General features: G+C 43.5%; 1 protein-coding gene across 1 annotated transcript; it reads right to left on the reverse strand.

The window, feature by feature from the left end:
- Positions 1 to 7,613: 7,613 nt before the first annotated feature.
- On the reverse strand, positions 7,614 to 19,488 carry prodhb (proline dehydrogenase (oxidase) 1b). The gene is made up of 14 exons (XM_047341381.1): positions 19,108 to 19,488; positions 18,172 to 18,365; positions 15,383 to 15,417; positions 15,140 to 15,292; positions 14,834 to 14,898; positions 14,599 to 14,715; positions 14,402 to 14,475; positions 13,821 to 13,902; positions 13,451 to 13,543; positions 12,815 to 12,961; positions 11,591 to 11,766; positions 10,680 to 10,778; positions 10,475 to 10,563; positions 7,614 to 8,854 (listed from the first exon to the last, which is right to left on the reverse strand). The coding sequence occupies exons 1-14, from the start codon at positions 19,414 to 19,416 to the stop codon at positions 8,664 to 8,666; spliced, it is 1,824 nt and encodes a 607-aa protein (XP_047197337.1). The 5' UTR covers positions 19,417 to 19,488; the 3' UTR covers positions 7,614 to 8,663.
- Between the last annotated feature and the right edge of the window lie 70 nt (positions 19,489 to 19,558).

A 19,558-nucleotide genomic window follows, 5' to 3' on the forward strand; every position in this document is an offset into this window, starting at 1 on the left:
GAGAGTGTCTCTCTGTGTGTGTGCATGCTGGCAGCGTGTGGGTGTGAGCCCTGCCATATGTTCTTTAGGTAATTTATGGAAAAATAAAGAGACATTTCGGGTATTACGGTTCTATTTATAGCGCCCGACAGTCTCGACTCGTTGCCCGTGTGTGTCTCCGTGTGTTTAAATCTGCCCCAGCAACATGCCAATATTTCCTCTGTCTTATAGTGATGAGGATTTCTTTTTTGGAGAAGACAGAGTCTATAGGAAAGAAAAGAGGAAAAAAAAATAATTAAGAGAAGCCGAAGCGACCAATCTCCAAAAATAGGTCGGGTTGAAAGCGCGATGAATTTTCATACAGGCTTTTAAAAGGGGCTTTTTAGGGACTGAGGATTGTGGAGGAGAAGATGCTGCTGAGGATCTCACACACACACATATATATATATATACACAACTGGGTTGAGGTTCATAGAAGGGCCATAAAGACTAACACTGCCCCCTGGTGTTTGCCACTGGGACAACATGTTTTTTTTTTCTGTCCTCCATCCATACACTCACCTCCAGAGCTTTTGGAGAGGCAGGAACATGTGGGTTCAGTTTCCTCATATAGGCATCGTGATCACGGCTTCAGAGAGGGTGTGGGTGTCCGAAACGAGACACGAGAACGGATGAGGTGTCCGTTCTCCCCCCCACCTAACTTTCTAAACGCCCTCTTTTCTGTAGCCCTTTAAAAAGTCAGAGCCTACACAAACACAAGGGAGAGAAGAGGGGGAGAAATAAGTGAAGACGTAAGCTCCCTTATCCAGAAAAAGAGCGGTGCTGCTGCACGTTCAGCCCGAGGTTGTGTAAGAACAGGGAGGCGTTCTCTGACTCATCATCCCCAAATAAAAACCAGCATTTATTCATATCCTGTTCGGAGGGGGGGGGGATCAAATAAGTTACTATACCGCTGACACAGCTCACCTCCAGTTGCTCTTCTCTTCAACCTGTCAGTCTGTGATATATCAGTCCATGATTCCATGAACCCATTTGATTCATCTTCTCATTCGTTGTGTTCTGCAGCTCAATCCTTTGTATAATACTGAATTACTGTTTTTTTTTAAACTCTATCGAACACGAATCCAATTAAATATTCATGTTTGGAGGAAATGAGGAAAAATGTGGGAAGAAAGAGCTAATGACTAAAATATTTGCTTTATTATCTGTGATGTGCAATCAATGTGTTTTGTTAATGATTTTCAGCTAATTTAACAGCAGCGGCAATCAATTTGTCTTAATTTACCGAAGCTTCTCTGTGTGAAACATTGAAGAAACTGTAACCTCACTCAAATTAACACATGAAACAAAGATGCCACGTTTCCATCTGTTTTTTAAACATTGTTTTTCACCGTTTGACTTGTTTCTCTTTCATCATCTCGTTGCTCCCTGTTCCTCTGTAACAGTTTAATGGCACCAAACTGGAGAATCACTATTATTTGAGACTTTGCTCTTTGCATTGATAACCACAGACGAGCTGTTCTGGTTTCCGGTTTCACGTCACACAACTTTAATGTTCTTGTTCACTCTCATTGCATAATCTTCTGCCGCAGCTGTTGTTTTCAGCAAAAGAAAAAGAACGGTTACAGCAGGTTTTTTAAAAAGGCCGGATGCCTTCTGGTTTCCTTTGTCCTGTTTGTGTTTTGAGTGGAGCATCATTCGTCTGGTGTGATGAAAGAAACCAGTCAGACTCGTTCTTTGTCTGGATATCCGCTGTCTAAACTGGAAGAACCAAACATGTTGGCTGTTCCCCCCCCCCCAGAGGCTAATTACTCAGATTGGCCCTGAGATTGGTTATTTGAGTTTTGGATTTCTGCATGTGAAGAGTTTTGATATTGTTTTGTAGACATGGACAAATGTTGGTGCTTTATAAACCTAATTATCTTCTTTGCTCAGGTTTTGACCCTTTTCTTTGAAAAAATAGCAGAATGGAGGAAAGCATCTCTAATGGTCTGAAAAGCAGGAGGAATAAAACAAAAACAATGTGCACGATATCTGTGAGGTAGTCAGATATTTGATTTCGTTTCTCCGTGATATCAGTGAACCAACGCTTTGAAGACGCAGATACTGCAGGAAGCTCAAATACATCCCGACGAGTTAGAGAAAGGGATGAAAGGGTGTAGTACGGAAGTGAGGCAGACCAATTACGTTCAGTTTAACATGGTTCCCTGTGGCTTGGCTCCGTTTCCTTCCCCAAAAAGTACCTGAGTATCACCTGCAGCAAAACCCAAACACCAGGCTGGTCGATCAGTGTTCGCCCGCTCGCTGCAGAGCAGCAGCGGAGAGAAAGCTCCAGCGTGGCTGCTCTGCTTTCATCTCAGCATCACTGGTTGGGTAGATGTTCCTCCTACTGTTCCGGCATGACAATTAGATCCATAAACCGAGGAGCACCATGCTGCTAGCAGGCTACTTTTTATACGCATTGCACAGACATATCCGATAACACATGCAAGGAGCTGGACAGACGCCACGGGAGCACATGCTGGCATTACTAAACAAACAAATGCTCACACACTGCTTGTGTTTATGAGCAACTTATGTAATTCATGTAAAAATTTGTATTTGATTTGACAAATTACAGTTGTTGTAACTAGTGTTTGCTTCAGGGGGAGGTCCTGACAAACATGTAATATCCTCAACTAACAGGACTATGACAAAACGTGTAAACTCTGTGCTCACATTCAATATCAGTGGCTGCACCAAGCAATCATCATGTTTAACTCCAAAGCTTTTACTCTTCTTCCTTTCTGAGATCAGAGAAATGCGTTGGTAATTACAAATGAGCTTCTGTTAAAGTACGGTTAATAAATTAAAACTAGAGGGGCCCCACAGTCCCTTTATGAAACCACATCTATATACACAAGATCAGGTTTTTAATTTGGAATTGAACAAACACATCATTTTGTGTTCATTTTCTTTTGTGGTAATCCGTCCAGTACTTTTTTTCCCCTAATCCTGCAAACAGACAAATAAACAAACGCAAATGAAAACCCAACTCAGCGCAGCTCACAACTTTCCGTTCTTCTCTCTACTTCCTGCATTAGCTCTTTACATTGTTTAAATCGATGAAAGCATTTATATTGTATCATAATTGCTTTTCGTGCCCATTCTTCATCCTCAATCCTCGTTCTTTCAAATTTCTAGTCTAGTCTACTTCATCTAATCTAAAAAAAAACTTTTGCAAAACAAATAAATGTCTGACTTACTTGCAGATTAAAAAGTCTGATGAACTGTTATTACTATTATGATTATGTTGTGAGATCGTGCTCTAAACTTAATATGTAGCTATAAAAAACAAACCTCACAATGTGGCGACAGTGTCTTTTCATCTGAGACAAATCTGGAGGATGCATCACACAGAAGCAGAAGCCTGCCCTCCTCTACCTGATCTCTGTTCTCCAATAAGATTTATCTCTTACCCTTATCCCGGCTTCAATGTGTGTGTACAATATATCCACAGACATATGAAGGCAGAATTGAATTCAGTATATATACGCATGCAGGGGGGGGGAAAAAAAATAAACACTCAGCCAAGTGTGCACACAATAACATGGTTTTCTTCCTCCAGCATCAAGTAGCCAATCCATCCTGTGATGGGGAATTGTTCTTTTTCTTATTAAAAGAACAGGTGGCCGTGAGATAGCAGTCTCATTTCTCACTGCTGCTGCTGCTGCTGCTGCTGCTGCACTCCATGAGTCCAAACTAATGATCAAAACATTGAGCCGCTTCAAATCATCTCTCACCCCAGACTGATAGATATGGGAAGTGATGGGAGGACGAGTGTGTGTCTGTGTGTGTGTGTGTGTGTCTGACAGGGTGTGTTTTTGTTATGAAATTTTGACTGTGCATACAGGTCTCCTCATCTAACGTCTGTTTATTTGCATTTGTGGTTATGCATGTGTGTCTCCATATGTTTGTTTAAGTGTGTGTGTATGTGTGTGTGTGTGTGTGTGTGTGTGTGTGTGTGTGTGTGTGTGTGTGTGTGTGTGTGTATGTGTGCAGGCGAAGGTGGGGAATATAAGCCGTCAGGGTGAGTATCAGAACAAGATTGTTTAGCCAGGAGATATCACGAATCGCTTGCTCTGCTACTTTCTTGTGGCCGTTCTCTAAGCAGTTTCTCTCTTCAACACACAAACACACACACACACACAGAGAGAAACCTCTCGTCTCTTCTTTTTTTTTTTTCTTCCTATCCAGTCGTGGCACATTTGTGCTGCACCGCGCTTATCGCTTTCAAAGGGAAAAAAGAATGAATCTCAAAGAGACGAGATGAAAGCGGTTTCACGATCTATAATACATGGCTGCCATTCACTGGCACAGAACAAAAGGTTTGCGTGTTGGAGGGAACAGCAGACCGCGAGGAATCCAGTCGTCCACCTTAACTGGTGCCTGTGAGGGAGAGCACTGGGAGGCCGCTGGGCACTGTGCTGGTAATTCTTCCTGGACAGCTTCAAATGAGAGGGTTAAAAACACGAACCAGTCAGTGACGACAGGACGACCGCAGGGAGGAAAACCTCATTTCAGCAACGTGTGACACGTGTGATATGTTGTTTGAATCTTTTTCAGCCAACCCTGTCACAAAACCTGTGATAAGTGACGTCGCTCATCCACTCGAGAGCGTTGGCAGCTGATTTCGGTGATTTGTGTTCGATAGCGTGGGGATGACACCCATAAAGGCGCCACCGTGTCACACTCTGCTGCGTTAAATAAAAGTGTTATTCGTCCTGCTCACTTGACAATTAGCAGAACGGAAAAAAAAAACACAAAGTTTCAAATCTCTTCCCTCCATCCTGCCCTCCCTCCGCTTTTCACTATTTGTGCTACTTTCAGCGACACTATTAGGACAGATGAGATTAGTCATCGCCCGTCCCATCTGTTGTGTTTACGACTCATTTGTTTACTCAGTGGTTCACATCGGAGCTCACAGCGGCCGGGGGGGGATTCCTTCAGTGCAGGGCTGCGTCCGGGCTCCGAGGTCATCTTAGCTAAACCGTTCATTTCCTTTTCTCACTAAGTGGACGATGATGAACAACACAGATTCCCTTCATTTGTCCCTGTAATGAATGGAAACAAGCCATATGACAGCGCCTGCAGGAGAATCGCAGACCGAATGCACGTTTCGACTAAGCTGCTGGGTCACGCGCGGTTGGCATGTTCTCCACATGTGACACGTTGAGCAGGACTAACAAGTTTGCTTCTGTTTGCCGAGTGCAGGGGAAGTAGCTGCGAACGTGGACACGGCTTGACAGGACAGGTGGGGATGTGAAGCACGGCTGCAACGCTTTCACATTATGTAGATGAGCAGGGCAGACACAGCTGGAGACATTCACAGTCAAATAAAACCGCTGAAATGCAAAGTTGTCCACTCTTTGGTTTTTAATGTATGCCAGAGAGGTAATTTGCAAAAATATTATTTATGATCTCTCCATCCATCCATGCATCTGTGGTTTTTGTACCAGCTTGTGCTAATTCTGGTTACTCCCACAATTTGTCATATTCTCGTATTTTGTCATGAGAGATAAACTTTCCAAACCAAAACAAGTTGTGGAACCTGAAAATAACCTGAACAATGCGATTCAGATTTCAGGTTCTTCATGTGCAAAAACATGCAGCGGAAACTTCTTCAGCCTCAGGCTACAGCTAAATTAGTCCTGATCCCGTCTCCACGCTCGAGTGTTTGAGCTCGTCTACATGAACAAAGAATATCAGAGACGTGATGTAAATGCTCCTGAATAGATTTTAATTATTTGACTCTCCTGCAGCAGACATACATTATTGGGCCTAAAAGAAAATCAATAATTAAATGAGGGTGGTTATTATATTATATTATATTTTTCGTAGACTAAGACGTTAACATTTGTCGACCTTGTATCAACCACAGACATTCGGGCATCAACCCATTAAAAACACACATTGACTAAGTGGTGTAAGTGATCAGGGAACGAAAAATATAATCCTGGACTCTTGTCAAGTGTTGCCAATTAGTTTACTGAGGAAATTTCAGTGTCTTGCACAAAGTTCACAACCCTTTCTCCTTATTAGACATCAGAGCCCAGTGAGCCTCAGATGTTATGAAATATTGACAGGTCTTTCTTTTTCAATGATGCTGATATGAGCTAAACTGTGCTTGTCACGTTGACTGGCCGTGTAGAGAAGATGTTGCAACATCAGGAAACGCAGTCGACTGTCTGTTGTTGTCCTTTCTGCATTTTCAGCCTTTCTACAATGTTTTCAAGTTGTTTTTACACATGAAACAAGTAATTTAAACCAACATCACTGCAGAAAACACCTTCTGATGATGGATACAAATAAAGTAGCTAACTGTATTTCACTGTTGGGGTGAAGAGGCTTGTAGAAGTACTGATGGACATGGGGTAACATGGAAAAACATGGAAAATCTTATGAATTGGTCCTCTACTGTACAGTGCAACATTATTTTTCTTACCTTTCCCAGCTCTCCCGGAGTGAGATATAGTTTTAGCATCATCTCATATTGTGGTTATGATTCCCGCCGTTCATTTAAAAGTACCCAGGCCTAGTTTTCCAGTTTTCTTTTTTACACCACGGGCCACTAATCTCTCAATTTGCTATCAAAAGATAAAAATACACAACCCTCCTGGCTGGCTCCAAGCCGCCGCACTCCTTATTGTCAGTTTGTCTATACTGGCACTCAAACGTTGGTGCGAGATTAAATGGCTGCTGGAATGCAGCCGCGAGCCAATCCGCTCAATGTGCTACAGTGAAAACCAATCTTTTCAAAATTTGGAAAATCTGGAAAAAAACAAACAATGCTCAGTATGTTTGCAAACCAGGGCCTGTCGCACAGCACATGTCGCAGTGTTTGAAAAGCACTGGACCGCCGCTTGGCTGAAATCGCAAAAAGCCAAGGGCACGGGCGAACAAACAACCCGAGACGTCAGACTACGTGGAGCCGACGACAAAGCAGCCCAGAGAAATCCGTTATGTATGCCGTCCATCACATCTCTCCTAATAAAATGTCAACATTCATTCCATAAAGTAAATTTGCCTCGGCTGACTATTACATGCCTGTGTGCTTTAATGTCGGGAGGGGGAGTGTTGATAAGTCCCAAAGAATATGCTGAGCCCCTGCTGCTTTTGACTGACTCGTGGAGCTTGTGTAGAATTCTCTTGCACCATAATGTGTCCTCTAAATCATATTTGCCGCTGCAGCTAACTCCAGCACCGTGTAAGAAGGGATTTGATGGCAAACGTATACTCAAAGGCACATCTTGCATCAAAAGTCGACTTCATTCTTAATTAAACTCGGCTCAGCTGTGGCTGCTTTGCCTCGGTAAAACTTAACAGCCACTAAAGTTTCTTCTGAGTAATGATTAATGCATCCAATTTCTGTGATCTGTACTGAGCGAAGCATCATGGGTAATTAAATGATGGTCTGCAGAGCACTGACTGCTCTCATAAAATGACAAGGCCATAATTATCATGGAGCTCGGTTACCCTCTGACTCAAATACTAATTGCGTATCAATAATCAAGCGGAATATGTCACAGAATTAAAACCCAAAACAACCTAAGCAGTAGAAATAGCTCCCAGCTACAGAACTGCAGTCAATAACCTCCGGTCCTTCTTTTTCTTTTATTTATGAGCAATTTCACAGGTCCATAAAGTGAGACATGCAAAACCAACAAATAGAATCGCCTGCTTTAAACATATTTACATTATAAAAGATAAAACTTGCACAGTGCTCATACATCAAAATGCAATAAGGCAGCCCCCTGACTTATTACCCCCCCACCTTTGCATATTATCCATGTCATTAAAAATAAAACAACCTGCCAGACTCGCAGGCATCTGTATTAAAAAGGGGAGCTTCACTCGCTGAATGCTCGGCACGGCGTGTTCCCTCGCAACACCTCAGTGGCCGAGAATATAGCTTCCTCCAGCAAACACAATAACAACAGCATGGCACTCTCAGAAGAAGAAGAAGAAGAAGAAGAAGAGGGATGTGCTGCGAGGAGGCATTTACACTTTCTCATTGATTCGTAGAGAGGCATCATTTTCAAACCGGCAATACAAAATCAGACGCACACAACACAGAGGAACCTCTTCAGAGTAGTGTGGCTGTCCACGAGTGGAGAAAGAAAAAAAACATAATATAGGAGTGGGGATATTGATGTTTCCTTTACTGCCATTTAAATCAAGCCCGTTATTCTTATTATTGTTGTCCCACTCCAAGATAAATAGGGTGATAAAAAGGGTCCTGTTGACATTTTAGAGAGTCCTTTTGGAGCCGTAAAGAAGGAGCTTGATGGAGACCACAGCTCTTTAGACAAAGGGAGGTGAGGAATGCTTGTGGACGCAGAGGCAGATAGTAAAGGGAACATGGACAGTACATATAAGTAGGGAGCAAGGGGTGAAGGTGGGCAACATCAGCGAGGAAAAGACAGGGGGTTGGGGGGGGTGAGAGAAAAAGGGAGTGACGTGCAGAAACAGTCCATCAACGAGGAAACTCCAGAATTTGGTTTGAACGGGAGCTACATGTCCGGGGAGAGCTGCAGCGAGGGAGAGACAGAACCGACAGCCACAGCAGCAGCTGTCAACCAGAGAAGAGGAAAAATCCAACACGTTAGCACTCTCTCTCCTCTCTGTCTCTTCTCCTGCGTTTTTCAGTACGTCGGTCTGTAGAGAAGCTCCCCAGAGGAAAGTCTGCGCTTCAGCTCCTTCCACAGCAGCCCCCTCTCCTTCTGGACGCCCTTCATGAAGCCTCTGTTCTCCTGGGCTCTCCGAGACAGGTAGGGCATCACCTCACTCACCGGGCCATAGGGGACGTACTTATAGACGGGGAAGCCTGCCTGGCCTGGGAATGAAGTGCATGGGATGGAAGACGAGAGAAAAGAAAAAACAATGGCATAGATGAAGAGGATAAACAGAACTAACGAAACCAAATACTTTTCTGTCCTTCTGCACAGACTTTTCTTCAACATGTTATATTTGATTAACTTGTGTTTAATTTCAGGAAAAACATTATTTCTATGTTGCAGTTGTCTGGGACGAACTTCTAAGGCATCACATCACAGACGTCAGACCAAACACAGTCCGTTTGTGAGGAACCATTTCACAGTGGCGCTACGAGAGACTTGAAATCTCTCAGGGGCTCGCAAGATTCTTCTTGAATTTTTTATGCTGGTTGGAAAACAACCTTTAGTCGCATTACCGCCATCTTCTGTAACTGGAGTGTGGAACACGTCCGGAGAATTTACAGGGAGTAAGTGGGCGTGTTGATTAATATTCTTGCTTATGTGTGGATCTCTCTTCTTGTTATGCTCCTGAATGAAAATGGCTCTATTATATTGTTATTGTTTTGTGTATAGTTTCTCTTTAGATGAGGAAGCTATTGGATTTCTAGAGGTAATTCAGGCCTAGTTTTTGTTTTACTGATTTCATGTTATTAGACACATCCACATTGTTCTACGCTCCTCCACATTTTGATAAGTTAAAGAATAAATCCCCTTAATTTCCACTATTTCTCTGACTGTCAAGACTTTTGCTTGTTTGTGTTATTGTCTCCAGTCCCCCAGTCTTCCCGTGGGGGATGTAACAGAATAAATGAAGATAAACATGGAAACAAAGACGTTTCTATTTGTCTGCAAATACCAAAGACATTTCCATTGAAGATGTTAAAATGTGATATTTAATTGACTAATTTCACAAACCACAGTTTCAGGAAAAAATTAGCATATTGTCTTTGGACAAACTCCTGAGAGCAAATCACAACTGGACGTCGCTTTGATTGGCTTCCCTCACCGAGTGTTTGCTCCAATCCCTCTAATCAGGCCGGTTTACAGACCCCCCCGCTCGCTGCATTTGAATTAGAGGAGCTGCGGTCGTCTGCCAGTCAGGCTCACACACTGCACTTTGTCAAGGTCTACACTCCTTTACTCTGTCTCTTTTTTAGCTTATCCTCAATTACTAGCAAAACTATCAATAAAGTGATAAAATAGAGTGAAAACGACAAATATGGAAAACTGAATTACACCTTTTAAAATAATGGAGATGGACACATAATATACGTGTTCTGTATGATTCCAGTAATTGTTAAGACACAGCACTGTCTGCTCTAACCCTCGAGACAACCACAAAGAAAACACGTGTCTGTTTCCATCAATACTGGTCAAGGTGGTTTTAACACGAGCCTCAGATTGACAGATAACCGACTGCCGCTGCCGTGTCGGCCTTTGACTGACAAACAAAGTGTCGAGAGCCGGCAGCAGCGCCTCGTTACGACAGCTTGTCAATACCGAGGTGTCTCGGCTCACATGTCACGTTGTGGGCAGCGGACTGACTTCTACACGTGCACATCACGCGCTCCTCGTGGCCTCCGGGGGGCGACCTGTTCAACGCAGAGTTTTTACGTCGAATCTGTCAAAGCAACAGAGATCGGCGCGTGTTGTTGTGTGTCGGTCTGGAGGTTTCTCACCCAATGGGAAGCTGATCTGGTCACACATTCCCAGGAGCTGCCCGAAGTACACCTTGTTCTCCGTGGGGACGAGACCCAGCTCGTTCATTCTGAGTGTGGCAGAGAGAGAGATACAAATACACTTTGCTTTATACGGATCCAAAGCTGCGTGAAAGAAATCAATAGTGTTTTTCGACAGTGTCCTTGGTAAGAATTGAAACTGTACCTGTGAATGGTGTGTTTCACTGTGTCTTCATTATGGGAAGCGACCATTACGTTGGCATTGCGGTTGATTGCAATCTCGTCCAGCACATAATCCAGACACCTCACACAATCACAGACACACAGAGAAGACACGAATAAAAACCGTTGTCTGTGAAGTGAGTTATTTCCTACTACAGGGTGTAAAATCTAAATATATCATAGGACATTGTGTGCATATTATGACTTAGACTATTTTCATGACTCTTCCACACGTATCTTTCTCATTAGCAAGTATGATTTACCTTTCACACAACTAAACAGCACAAGTATCTCTAAACAGTGAATATATTTCTCAGGAATTGGAACCAATCCTTTCTGGAAGGACCTCTGCCTTCGTTAATATTCATGCACTTCACCACCATCTGCAAAAATTCGAGTCGCACCTCATGCTGTGCCGTATCAGCCCAAAAACCCCGTGTCTGTCCTATGCTGGTGTTTACTAAAAAAAATCTAATGGAACGCTCGGGGAGGTTGGCCGCTCCTCTATTTTGTGAGGAAACATGTTGATCTCCACAGGGTGACGGCTTTGATCTCACATTAATGTGGGAGCGTCAGGAAATGGTTACAACACAGCACCCCCTACAGCTGGATGGTTTCTGCAATTTGCACAAGGACGACTCCATGGGGGGGCTTGCTGACACAGGATGATAGGCCCACAAACTCCAATTGAAGGACCACTTCCTTGAAATGAAATCCCCGTGCTGAGCATTTCAGCAGATTTGTGCCTGTGAGGTGGCCACTGAGAGTCTGTGAACCACATGGGAAACTCGGAGTGGCACAAGTGGGAGGAAGATGTTTTCAGGCTCTGCAAGTAGACGAAGATTTGGACAGTCGTCAGCACTTAATGGACAGAGAACGAGTCCTGGCTCTTACCTGTGGTACGTTATATTGGTGGACTCATAGTCAGGGTGGATGGGGTCCTCGTAGCCAAACTCCTCGGCCCTCTCTCGCTCCTGGTACATGTAGGCCCCTCGCACAAGCTTGGCAGCAAAATGCCAGCCCTCACGTCGTGACAGTTCCACGTCCATGCTCACGTTGTCATAGGCCTCCTGCGGAACAAACAAGACTCGGTAAAATGGTCAATGTGTAAAATTGAGGACGACGTCATTGTATCGTAGTTAATGTGCTGTTTAACTGTTTCACACAAACACCTCCACTAAATAACATCTGCAGAAGTTCAGGGATGTGGTGCATGTGTGAGAGCTGCTTCTGTCTCCATCTGGGTGACAAACGGCTGCTCCACCTCTCTGTCGCTCTCTTAACAGAATCGATGCAGATTGAGTTGTTTCTCTCACTCACGGGCAACACAGGTTGTCCTAAAACTCACAAGAGTTTGCAGCTTGGAGTTATTTTGAAAAAAGTCCCTAAAAGAGTCTAAATAAATTGGTAAATCTAGCAACAAATGTGCAACAGCCAATGGAGAAACTCCCAAAACTCTGCCACCTACGTCACGTCACGTGGTATTCGGCAGACCAATGGCCGACCACCACAAACACAATGCAGTTACATCATTTTTTCATCATGTCTCAGTCTGTGTATTCAACCTGACTTGGATTAAGAATTACCAACCGAGGAAAAATGAAGGAGCGACAATGTCAGAGGGATTATTGAAAAAAAAACTACTTTCATTATGACTTCAACAGTCAAATATGCTAGAAGAATATGTGTGGTTGTGTTTCTACATAATTGATTCTCATGGGGAAATGAACAATAGATTGTTGTGAAGCAAAGCAGCAGTGTTGTCAAAGTGGGAGCCCCATCGGTGTTATCTCATCATTATAATATGTTGTATTTACTTCACAACAGGTATGTTTGCAGTCATTTTAAATAGAATATGATCAAGTTGTGAAAGGTGTTAATTAAGCACATGAATGAAACTCTACTGTTACTTAAACAGCTTTTCATTTGCAATGTAAATTAACCCAATTTCCACCCAACACGATCCTTGTCCTTTTGCAGTTTCCTCCCCAACTCAGATGTCTCATGCTAATCTGATTATGAACGACTTGTCACAGCATCACAACACTTACAGTTGTTGTGTCTGCGTGTTAAACACTGACAGATCGGAACATCTGCCGCCAGCTGCTGGGTTCTTACCTTCAGGTAGCACTGGTACGTGTTGAAGATGACAGGCTTGTCTCTGTTGTAGATCCTCTGCATCTCTAATGTCACTCTGCTGATGGCTGGCTGGAGATACGTTTGCTCTGCGTCCACCATCAGGCGGACGCCATTCTCCAGGGCGTGCTGGGACATGACAGATCTCAATGATTTGGTGTTAAATCACCTGGCAGTGCTTAAACGTTTTTCCTCTGCCATGAAGGTTGTTTGATTGTACAGAGCTCTTAAAGGCTCAGGTGATATTTTTATATCTGGTGCGCACAAGATAAATAACTTGTTTGAATAATATCTTGTGGGATCAATCACGTGTCCTGTTTGTTAAATTAATAAAACTTAAACACAATGGGTGGTTCTGTCTACACATATTGGAACTTTTAAACATTTTCTTGTACAATACAAATAATACAATGCAGCACTGTAGTAGTTGTGGTCCTATTAAAAATACCTCTCTTATATATTACAGGTTTTTATATATTACATATTTGTTCTGACTAAAACATATTTATACATATTAACATGTCACCTGCTTGATTTTTGCTAATTAACAAGAGATGCATTAGTGATAACTTGTGTGTATCTTTATCTGTGATGATCAGGCGTTATCTTATTGTTTACCTCTGCTAAAATGTCCATACGCTGCAGCATCCTCTTCATTTGCGCCTCCTCCTCTGTGGTGAACTTCTCCAGCAGGGGCTCCAGCTCTCCTCGCTGAGGGAACAAACCAGCACGTTGTTCACAGTCAGATGCAAATGAACCAAATATGACACCTATTAGTGCGTCTCACTAAATCCACCCTTCAGCTTCCTGCATTAGAAAGTCAGCAGATAGCTTGAGGGTGACCTGTCCAGATGTTATTGACATGGCAATTAACACGAGGCTTCTTAGCATCACTGCTCCCTGTCATTCTGGTGCTGCTCAAACTTCACATCTGCTCTAAACTGTATTAAATTATAACCACTTCATTTCAGGATTTGAATCTACTGACCTGAACATTCGGGACAACTAGCAGGTCCGATGTCTTTGTCCTGTCATCTATTAGGCTGTTCCAGTCCAGCACGTCAATGGTTCTGTCAGAGCAGAACGATATTAAGGCACCAGTGAGAGATTAAAACATTAGCAGTATCTTGTTGAAAGAAATTCCCCAGTTACTCTGCAGCAGCACGTGTCCTTGAATATGGACAAAAAAAATACCTGTATTCAAATTCTAGTTTTCTTACTTTTTCAAGGTCTGAGAACAAACGGAGACGCTGAGTGAAAATCCATCTTTACTGATCTTTACTAAATTTGAATTCAGCTAAAAACATTCAGTGGTAATATGATATATTATGAGTGGGGGTTTTTTTGTCTTCAAAAACCAGTATGAAACATGCACTGTAGAAACTAACCATGACAATGAATCAACATGATAATACATGTATTTTGTTTGCATGGACATGAACAAATAATGGTGATTCTTATGTGATATGTATAATTTAAACCACATCCTAACATTATATAATATTAACCAGTATTTATACTTTAAATATGTATTATTTTACAGATATTTGTTCCTGTGATCTTGCTCACCCTGAGGTTTCTTCTTTCCCGTCAGTAAACCAGCCACAGAAATCACCTTTTGCACCTAGTTTGGTCAAAGATTCCTAAAGATATAAAGTACAGCAAGTGTAAAACTCCTCCTGTGTTTCCAAGTGCAAAGACGGTTAATAGCATTGCATGTAATACTTATTCATTCATCACCAGTTAAGAGGGAAAGAAAACTGCACCTGAAGTTGGTTGAGCTCCAGCCTTTGATTTAAAGCGTCCACGCCATCTTTCCCCTGCTGCGACGCCAGGAAGCTAAAGAACCGCTGCCATTTCACCAGGACCTCTGAGAGTTGGAGCTTTAAGATTAAAAAATAAAAGTCTTTATTAAAAAGGAAATGGAAGTCAGTCCATCCCACCCCTACAACAAGAGCACCGGGTGCTGCATTGACCCTTGAATCGCCCCTCAACGCCTACCAGAAACTGAGGTCGTCCCAGAGCAGTCATTTTGATGGCAGAAAAGCCGTCCATCGAATTCCCACCTGCAGTCATTCAAATAGAAATATCACCATGACGGTAAACACAAGATTAAGTACTGCGCTGCATGTAATAAAACGCGGTGGCTTACAGAAGCAGAGCACGTGTGTGTTGGTGGAGGGTGGCAATCTTTCCAAGTTAACGGTGGAAAGTATATGAGCCAGTATAGAGTTACAACTTAACACAATGTGCATAAACAGACGCACACTGTAAAGCTGTGTGTGGTTTCACTCCCCATTTACATACCAGATGCTTTGATGCATTTGATGAAGGTTTCCATATGCCGGTCACATTTGGCCTCAGAGCTGTCGGAATGTGTGCCGGCTGCCGTCACTCCCCCGCGACGCCGCTCCTCCAACTGCTGGTGCTCTTTCTGTTTTTCCTCTCCGTGGTGCTCGCCTGAAGGTGAAAACAAATTTGCATGCCTATTTCTTCTAATTACATCATATACTGTGTCCGCCAATGAGAACAAAAAACGAGGCAGCTTACCTATGCTCTCTTTCTCTGCAGCGGATTCACATGAGCTAAATTAGACGAAGGAATAGAACAGGATTAAATCGGTTAGCGTGCGTTTGTGCGATATTAGAAAGTTGCATCATTATTGCAGCCGAGCATTTTGGGGGTCAGTGTGGGAGCTGGGATTCTTTCTGTGGACACGTTGGACCTTGTGGCAGCGGCGTGCCACAGGCGGACGTTGTGTTTAGTGAACCTAAATAAACACATCAGCCACAACATGAGAAACAAACTGATGGGTGTGTGCTGAACAGCGAGGGGCGGCTGTGGCGTCACTCCACACTTGACCTATTCACCCCCTCCCCCCCCCCGTCATAAGCCACCGGGGAGCTCGTGTAACTAAGCAGATACGGACATCAGAGACGTCAGCGGGTTTCAAAGACGGAAAAACTAAAGGGAGTTAGTTTATTTTTATGTATATCATGTGGCTTCTACTGCAGGAAAGTGGATGAAACTGGAGTATATTTTTTACACCGACTGACATTGTACTGTCTCAAACACATTTCACACACACTTGTCCTGCACTTTGGATGATTTAATGTTTTAATCTAAAACCGTAGAATGGGAATTAGGCAAAGGACAGAGAATTTATCAATGAAAGATTCGGATGATCAGATCATTCAAATGCAGAATAAGTAACTACAGCCACAAGGGGGGGGGTCTCCATCAAAACAATAGTAAAAGACCTAACTGATGGATTTTCTCTGCTTGATAAAACTGTAAACTAAACATCATTTGGTTTTTGTTCTGTTTGGTCAGAAAAACAGAAGAGAAGTAAAAGTTGGGCTGTGGGAATTCGTGATGGCCATTTTTCACTGTTTTCTGGTCTAGTTTAGACTAAAAGAATAAATTAAAGGTAAAATCGTGAATATAAAAATAAAACAGAAACCAATCTCAGAGTTTTAAGTACCATTGAACAAATAGGGTTAATAAACTTGTTAGTTCTGGTTGAAACGTTTGTGTCCAGTGACAAATATGGATTTCATTAAAGCAATTTTTTGCAACACTGCCAATAATTCAATCAACCGAAAGCCTGGCACAAAATATTGGTTATTGGCAGCTTTGTTACAAAAAAACGTCAGAACCAGTCTTCACACGCCTGCATTTATCAAATCCAAAATGTAAAAATTATATATTTTAAGTCTATATATAAGGCCTCTGAATCCGAGGGCTGGCATTGTGAGTGTGTTTATTCTCAACATCAAACCCGGGACCTGCCTCACTTCCTTACATCTTCATTCTGTTACCAGGAACTGACTCGTGTTGTTGTTGCTGTCCTGACAGATCATTGCAGCGCCTGTCAAACCTCGCTGCTGCCTGAGATCAAGCTGTCTTAATGTCCTCCGTCCTCCAGGTTCCGAGGTGTATATATTCGCCAAACAAAATCCTTTCTAGCCTGAGGTCTGATGCCTCTTCTGATGTTTTTTCCGAGCAGGCATGCCCGAGACGACGTAAAGCTGAGAGGTGATATCTTGTTGCTCGTAAGAGAAAGTACAAGAAGGGCCGAGAAAGTCACAGCAAAGGGCTTTTCCTGGAAGCTCTGCTGCCTTACAGGATGTGGTTACACCATGAAATGATGATAGGGGATGTTCTGTCTGGTGCAGAGCGACATTACAGTCAAGCCTTTACTCAAGGCAACAGTAGGTAACTTTTACTGAGCAACAGCGCCACCTGCAGCCACGTGTGGTGACTCATTCTGTTGGCCAACACGTCTGAGCGATGAGGTGGTTTTCAAGTTGAAGCAAATCCACCAAACTCTGTGTAGAATTCTTCCTATTTTAAAAGTTTCCCACTGAAAATTGGAGATAAACTCTGGGTTTTAAGTCTTTTTAACAGATCTACAGTTCAACTTTTCTCTTCAACTTTCTGGACCTGATTCAGAAGCTGCAGTTCCACACTTCTCACAGGAGATCGTACCCACTCCCCAGTTATATGGAGCAAGAACAGACGTTCAGGGTGAGGAGAGGGAACAAAGGAGGAACAATTCTCCCTCCTCCCTAAGTTAGAAACTGATATTTCATGGTGAAAAGGTTGCACAGGGTTGCTTTAACTAACGCCTCACAGCTCTTAGTCTCTTTTAGCCTTTACATAAATGGAGCCGTTGTGTAAGATACAAAAGGTCAAACTTTTCCGGCTGACTCTTACGTTCGCGCAAAGTAAATCTGACAAGTGCACTCGTCTTTTTCACATTAATGAAATGAACATCAGATAGATTCACTTGGGAACTTTTACTCCCTTATTTGACTGTGGGGCATCTCCTAAATGGGCCAGAACGTCCAACTTTTATTTTGGACGATGTGATGTCCCAATTACTCAGAGTGCATGAATGCCCACGGCCAAACTGAAGCAACATTACTGCTGCTGCTGCCCAGAGAGGCCGCTCGCTTTAGGTCTGTACTGTTATCCAAGTTTACATCAGCTCACAGGACAGAGCCGCTCTGCCTTTTGCTCCCCCCCCCCCATGTGACAGGATTCCTGTCATGTGAGAAATTCTCTCCAGTCCAGTAAAGGGGAGGGGCCACGGCTGGGCCAACAAATCGTGATGTAACGACTGTTTACTTTCTGGTAAATCTATTTTTGGCATCACACAGGCGTATTTATACCCTTGTTATTTGTAATTTGATCTTAGTTTTGTTATAAGTAAAGAGAAGGTTTCACTTTCTCTCCTGGTGCTGTTAGATTCACTTGAGACACCGACAGCACAGGCTCACAAGCATCTTTAAGCGTTTACTGTAATGTGTGACAATAGCGAAAAACTTCCGTACTCCGCCTCCTCCTGGCTGATGTCCTCCTCGACGCTGTAGTCCAGGACAGAGCCGACGCCGAAGGCCTGGTTCTTCTGGATCAGAGGCCTGATCGACCTGTGGTCCTCGCCGGCCACAAACTGGCCGTAAAACGTCATCTTCATGAACTGGTTGAAGGCTCTCTGGCCCAGAATCTTCTTACCCAGGTCCATTATCTGAACAGAGAGGAGGACATTACAGACAAGCTTATTACTACTTAAAAACACATATAGTTTATCTATGTGAATCATAATGTCCCAGATAAAAAAAGTATGTTTTGAAGCAACAAGTTAATCTGACAATTCTATGGGGACAAGAGGAAAAAGGAGCAAGTTGTTCTTTCCCAACCGGAGGAATTCGAAGCATGTTCTTCGCCCCAGGCTGTGAACCACATGTGTGCATGTAAGACTGTACACAGGGACAAAGAATCACAGACTGTAGCTGCAACGAAAAGCAGATTAATACCAGATCAGATTAGTGCTTCGAGCTGGATGTGTCACCATTAGCTGTTGATGTGATCTGTGCAGAAAGAATCCAGTAACAACCTTCAGTGGAAGCGTGTCTGTTTGCACATATGTAATATGAGAGGTGGGAGCTGTGCTGAGGCACCAACAGTTAGATGTGTAGGTTTCAAAGTGTTGACAGTGTGTGTGTGTGTGTGTGGGTTTGTTCACCTTGAACACAACTTTAACTATATCTAAAAAACAAGTTTATCTCTGTATAAACACTGGGTTACCACTGTTAGTGATATATAAGTGAGTCTAATGGAGTATTTCACCTTCAGTGCTAACACCTGCTTGAGTGTTGAGCCCTTCCTCTCTGTGGAAATGTCACTGAGTTCCTTTAACCTTTTTTCTATATAATGTTCTGATCAAGTGAACAAGCCTCAGACAAACCGGCTCGGAACCAGCTCATTACCTCAGTGTTCTTATCAACCAGGATGTCATAGGAGCAGAGCTTGAACACCACCAAACTTCTGAGCAGCTCTAATGAGTCTTTGCTCTTATAAGCCTCCCGGGTCAGGTCGAAGTCTACGGAGATCCCATTAGCGGCCCTGGTCCTGGAGCTGCTGGAGGTGGAGGTGGAGCTGCTCGCCTCGTCCCGCCGCTGCTCCGTCCGCTGGGCGCTGGAGCGGCGGAGGCGGATCCGGCTGGAGAGCAGCCACCTGCCGGGGGTGTCCGCCCCGGGGGTCCGCGACAGGAGGACCGGAGCTTTGACACAGAACATCGGCCCAGAGGAGGAGGAGGAGGAGGATGTGAGGTGAAGTCACACAGAGAGTGAAGTGGTGCAGGTTCACAACATGTCAACACACAGACACACACACTGAGGTAGCACTGTGGTTGGTGGAGAGTCCGTGACATAAGAGTTA

This window comes from Hippoglossus stenolepis, chromosome 9 (assembly GCF_022539355.2).
Source record: "Hippoglossus stenolepis isolate QCI-W04-F060 chromosome 9, HSTE1.2, whole genome shotgun sequence".
Taxonomy (NCBI): Eukaryota; Metazoa; Chordata; class Actinopteri; order Pleuronectiformes; family Pleuronectidae; genus Hippoglossus; species Hippoglossus stenolepis.

Excerpts from the sequence above, each read along its gene's own strand:
- prodhb (XM_047341381.1), bottom strand. The coding sequence starts at position 19,416 with ATGTTCTGTGTCAAAGCTCCGGTCCTCCTGTCGCGGACCCCCGGGGCG. Across the intron at positions 14,716-14,833 it reads TGGGACGACCTCAGTTTCTG|CTCCAACTCTCAGAGGTCCT; the intron begins GTAGGCGTTGAG and ends TTAATCTTAAAG. Across the intron at positions 10,564-10,679 it reads GTGAAACACACCATTCACAG|AATGAACGAGCTGGGTCTCG; the intron begins GTACAGTTTCAA and ends TGCCACACTCAG.